Raw genomic sequence first — 5,986 nt, forward strand, 5'->3', positions numbered from 1 at the left:
CTCTACAAACAAGTCAAAAATCGCTTGCCGGCCACCTTCAGTGGCTCAGCAGCAAATCGGTTGCGTCAACTATTGCGCACTCAATTTTCTCTCGAAGGGAAGCCTTCTCTAGTGCTTAGCCGCATACGTTCCCTTGGTTCTGGCTGTAGGGAGGACGTGCTCAAAACTATTTTTCTCGAACAACTCCCTCCTGACTGTCGTGCCGCGCTCTCCATTTCGGAAATCGTCGACTTGACAAAACTCGCTGTAGTAGCCGACAAGTTTATGGCTTCTGTTGGCACTGAAGTTTCTCGTGTCAACGCGGTAAACGTGGACCTCATTTCCTCGTCCCTCTCAGATTTGCATAAAGAAATCGCTCGCATTTTCGACCGCCTCGAATCCCTCAAGAAAAACCGAGGCCACTCTCAATCTAGGAATCCTTACCGCGGCCGCTCTAAATCGCGTAATAAAAAATCCTCGGACCAAACGACCGGCGCTGACGGGTTGTGCTATTTGCACGCCAAATTTGGCAGCAAGGCCTACCGTTGCCGAGGCAATTGCTGTTGGCGTCCCATCTCTTCGGAAACTAAACTCTCTCCCTCGAGCGGAAGCCTCGAGCGGAGTTGGTCATTCTTCCAAGCGCTTCCACATTCGTGACGTAGCCTCAGGACTCAGTTTCCTCGTCGATACAGGAGCTGAAATCTCGCTACTTCCAAAAAGGGCTAATGATAACACGCCTACTCGATTTAAGCTATTTTCCGCGAACGACTCAATTATCAACACTTACGGAGAACAGAGCCTCGTTCTTGACCTTCGACTAAAGCGTAACTTCCCTTGGAAATTTCATCGCGCTGATGTTACCAGTGCTATCCTCGGTGCTAATTTTTTACACTTTTTCGGCCTTGTGGTCGACCTCAAACAGCGTAGGGTCGTCGATCCACACTCTAAAACCTTTTCAATCGGTTGCTTTAAGTTAGCTCAAGCGACCAAGATCAGCGTTCTCGATGCCAACTCTAGTTTGTCCAAACTTTTGGCAGAGTTTCCCGAGGTGACGGGGGAGAGACCCTCCAATCCCCTCACCGCGAAAGAAATATTCCACTATATCGAAACTTCTAGTCCTCCTGTCACTGAGCGTACTAGGCGTTTAGACCCGGTAAAGTATAAGGCGGCTCGTAACGAATTTGAAAATCTTGTCAAACAAGGTATTTACCGCTTATCCATAAGCCCATGGGCCAGTCCCATTCACATGGTCAAGAAACAAGACGGTTCCTGGCGCATTTGTGGCGACTACAGGCGCTTCAACGCTTGTACCGTGCCGGATAAATTTCCAATTCCCTTCTTGCACGACTACTCTATCCTTTTGTAGGGCAAGCAAGTGTTTACTAAGCTGGACCTTTTCAAAGCCTACTACCAAATTCCGGTAGCTCCCACTGACGTATTAAAGACGGCAGTCACGATGCGCTTTGGCCTCTTTGAGTTCGTTTTTATGCCCTTTGGCCTCCGTAATGCTTCGCATTCCTTTCAACGCTACATCAACAGAGCGTTGGGGGACCTTAATTTCGTGTTCGCCTATCTCGACGACATTCTTGTGTTTTCTTCTTCGCCCGAAGATCACGAGAAACACCTTCGTATTGTCTTCGAGCGACTCAGGAAATTTGGCCTGCGACTTAACCTCGCCAAGTGTGAGTTCGGTAGGTCTGAGATTGTCTTTCTTGGCCAACTCATCGACCCGCACGGTTCCAGGCCCTCACGCGAGAAAGTTCAGGCTATCATCGATTACCCTCAACCTAAGACAATCGTCGAGCTTCGTAAATTTCTTGGTCTCATCAACTTCTATCGTAGAAACCTGCCTCACGCAGCTACTGTTCAAGCTCCGCTGCACTCGTTCTCTCACAGCTCCAAAAAGAATGACACCAGAGTCATTGATTGGTCGCCCGAGGCTGTCGAGGCGTTTCAGAAGTCCAAAGATGCCCTCGTGAATGCTTGCCACCTTATTCATCCGTCTCCTAACGCTCCAATTCGATTAGTTACGGATGCGTCGGATTTTGCGATGGGTGCAGCTCTGGAACAGCTCATTGACAGCGACTGGAAGCTTCTCGCATTCTTCTCGCAAAAATTGTCGTCATCTCAGCGTAACTACAGTTTACGAAGCAATCAAACACTTCAAGTACTTTCTCGAAAGCCGTGCGTTCAAGGTTTTAACTGATCACAAGCCGCTGACCTTTGCTTCCTCTCAAAAGCTAGACAAGGCCTCTCCGCGTCAGCGCCGCCAGCTTTGTTTCATCTCACAGTTCACCACGCATTTTGAGCACCTCCCTGGCACAGTCAACGTAACCGCGGACGCTCTCTCGCGCGTAGAGACCATTCGTCTTCCCCTCGATTTCGAAATGCTAGAGCTGGTGCAGCACCAGCAGCACGACACAGAGTTGAAAGAGCTCCTCGAATCGTCTAACCACTCACTTATTCTCAAGAGCATTGAGTTTGGTCACAACCACAATCATCTCTATTGTGATCTAACGGGTAACATAATTCGCCCCTACGTTCCGAAAACTCTTCGTAAAAAAGTCTTCGACCTGTTCCACTCACTATCGCATCCGAGCTCCAAAGTAACGACCCAATTATGCTCAGGCAGAGGTACGTGTGGCCTGCAATGCATCGACATACCAAAGTCTGGTGTCAAGCTTGCCCCGATTGCCAACAAGCGAAAATCTCTCGCAACGTCAAGAATGAGCCCCTCAAATTTGAGGCTCCTAACGACCGTTTTCGTCACGTCTACATGGATATTATTAGGCCTCTCAACCATAATCGACCGTTTTTCGCGGTGGACTAAGGCGGTGTCTCTTAAAATTATTGAAGCTTCTACCGTTCTTCGTGCGTTCCAGGAGCATTGGGTCGCGCGTTTCGGTGCTCCCCGTTTCCTCACCACCGATCAGGGTGCACAATTTGAAGCGAAGATCTTCAACGCTTATCTCGCCTTCCTTGGCTATTAACGCAAGCGGACCGCCGCATATCATCCTGCCGCCAACGGCCTTATCGAGCGTTGGAACCGCAGCTTTAAAACTGCACTCATGTGCCACAACAATCCTGATTGGCGAAGCGTCCTTCCGACTGTGCTCCTCGGCTTACGCACAGCTGTGCGTCTCGACACGGGTGTGACCCCCGCTGAATTTCTTTATGGAACCAGCCTCCGCATTCCGGGCGAATTTTTCATATCCGACGATTTCATGGCCAATCCTTAAATATTTATTAAGGATTACCGCAAGCCCATGCGTCAGCTCAAGCCAGTACCATTTTAACATCACCACGGCACGCGCCCCTTCGTTTTCAAGGACCTTGCTTCGTGCACGCATGTTTTTCTGCGCTCTCCAGCAGTCAAATCTCTCGAAAGGCCCTACTCCGGACCATTTAAGATTCTCGAGCGCGTCTCAGATCGCACCTTCAAGATCGATGTGAAGGGGGTGCCCAAGGTCGTATCGACGGGATTACTTAAACCGGCTTATTTTGTTCCGGAAAGTCTCGGCACTCCACTTTTGGATCTCTCTGTTCCGTGCGTTGATCCCAAAAAGCCTGTTTCCTCTTTAAAAACTTACTCGCGATCAGATCAGCTTCAGATTCCTCGCCGAGTTCGTTTCGATCCTAGTACTAAGAAGCATTAAGTTAGTTTTAAGCCAATTTGTATTGCGTTACCTAATTAAAGTTTGTGATCTTGACAGCTTCCCTCAAAGCGTGTGGCAAGCTTGTCAACCCTTTCTAATCAAACCAGAAACGTTCGAGACTGAATCCTTTGTATTAAGGCTTTTCGGAGCACTAATTTAACACTTATTGTTCTTATGCCCCACTTACCTTACATGTACCTGTTCTCGACTTATCTTTAGTTGTAATTTTTTTGTAACTACAGTTTTGTTCCGCAATATTAGATTGTTTTGTCAGTCGGCTTGTGCGTTAGCCACCCACCTTGTTGTACACTTAATTTTTTTTAATGCTTTTTCTCGTGGGGGAGTATGTGGGGGCACACAGCTCTCTCACGGTCTGAGTCGGTAACTCTCCTCTCTTCCTGACCGATCATGGCTCGACACTGTGCTTTGACTCGCGCGCACACGCGCCAGTCCGAACTTGCTATTCAAGCCTTCAGCACACCTAACTGTATCGCTGATTTTGGTACTAAAATAAAGTCTCTCACTTTCAGACCGACTTGTCTCTCTCTTCTCCACCAACCAGCCAGGCAGTTGTGGGCTGCCATCCTCAAACCTACCCTCTCCTGGGTATCAACTTCCCACACAGTCGCAGACTTAATGCCATCTATAGTAAACGGAAGTAAACTAAATTCAACTGAAGCATTGTTGTTCAGTTGACGAGTTCAGTCGGAGTGCGAAATTTTTCAATTGAGTAAATAAAAAATATATTACTCAATTTGAACATTTAATTACTAGTCTGATAGTAACTCATGTTCAAGTGAATAAATATATCTGTACACTGTACAATTGGTGTTGTTTTCAAGTTTAGTTCAATTATTATTTCAGTATGGCTGAATTAAATCAATTTATAATTTTAAAGTAAACAAATATATATTTGTATATTGTGCGATCAATTTTATGGAGGACACTGGGACGTTTATGGTGGACACTGGGATGTTTTTCAATTGAGTAAGTAATATATGAAGATTCAATTTGAACATTTATTTACTATAGCGTGATAGTAGCTCTTTCATTTTCAAGTAAATAAATATATCTGTACGCTGTAGAATTAGTTTTGTTTCCAAGCTTAGTTGAATTATTATATTGTGTCTTAGTATGGCTGAATTGTAGTTCTTAGTTCTAAAGTAAACAAATATATTTGTATACTGTGCGATCAGTTTTGTTTGCTGGCTTAGTTGAATTATCAATTTTATTTCATGAATTTAAGTTGTTCTGACTTGTACATCTGATATGGAATGCAGCTTTTGTCTAACATTCCAAGTGGAGGATAACAAAGAGAATATTGCTATAATAATACATAATAAATAAATTTCAGATGCAGTTGACATTCTAACGTGTACTCAGTGCACTTCATAACAGTAGCAAGGACAAGGAGGGTCAGACGATGAGTCTTTACAAAATATTTTGGCTTAGTTTTGGCCTCTTCTGTAGAAGACATCAAGTTAACATGCGTGTGTTTATCTCAGCTAAAGGAGAACTAATAGATGCTACCACTGAAACACACATTTATCAGGTACTTTTCATCAAATCTTTCTGGAAAAACTTGACACAGGATGAATGTTTGCTTCTTAAACTAAACTTCCAAAATACAATTACAAAATGGGAGTAAAATATTCAAGGTCGATTGTTTAATAGAAAAAGTAGTTGTCAATTGAGATCTTTTATTGCAAATTCAGTCCTTGAATCTATTACATGTAGTAGTTGAAAGTGAAACAATTATCTAGTATTATATATCAAATTTATATTGATTAGCTTGTATCATCACAGTTGTTAAATGTCTTTTTATTTCTAAAATTAAGGATTCCTGAATATGTTTTTGAGATTTGTCTGGCAAAATATCGGGAAAGTGGAAAGCTCAGGTGGAGCCCCAGTTTGGTGTATAGATGTGTCACAAGACAATATTATTTACAGGAGGTGCTTGTCAATTATGAGAAGTTCTAGTAACTTACTACGTGGTTTAGAAGATAAAAACTTGATGGTTGATGCTTATAATCTACCTATACATAATTCAAGCTACAGATTATACAAATGTTTCCAGATAGACAGTTGATTGCTTTAGCTTCACTTAAAGTTGAAATATCGCTTTACAAAAGTACATTTAAAAACATTTCAATATTAGTTTTGAATTGTTGTTTTTATCAGTGTGGCTCAATTTTCTACTCAAGGTAGAATTTATTAACAGTTAATATGTAATGAAGTAACAATGATATAACGAATATTTCAATATTGAAATGTTAAATTTTATGTTTAAGGTTTTCAAATTTTATTACAATTCAAATTGTTTGGTAGTCGATAAAGATGGTTGCAACAGC

The 5,986-nt window shown here is 43.3% G+C and overlaps 1 protein-coding gene across 1 annotated transcript; it reads left to right on the forward strand.

Annotated features, from left to right (window-relative positions):
* Nucleotides 1-2,366: 2,366 nt before the first annotated feature.
* LOC131667146 (uncharacterized) lies at nt 2,367-2,969 on the forward strand. Its single transcript, XM_058940388.1, has one exon. It carries the CDS (start codon nt 2,367-2,369, stop codon nt 2,967-2,969), a length of 603 nt encoding a protein of 200 aa, XP_058796371.1.
* Nucleotides 2,970-5,986: the final 3,017 nt, after the last annotated feature.

This window comes from Phymastichus coffea, unplaced genomic scaffold (assembly GCF_024137745.1).
Source record: "Phymastichus coffea isolate CEN01 unplaced genomic scaffold, Cenicafe_Pcof_1.1 PCOF00004, whole genome shotgun sequence".
NCBI classification, from domain to species: Eukaryota; Metazoa; Arthropoda; class Insecta; order Hymenoptera; family Eulophidae; genus Phymastichus; species Phymastichus coffea.

Coding starts and splice junctions, on each gene's coding strand:
- LOC131667146 (XM_058940388.1), top strand. CDS start 2,367: ATGCTAGAGCTGGTGCAGCACCAGCAGCACGACACAGAGTTGAAAGAG.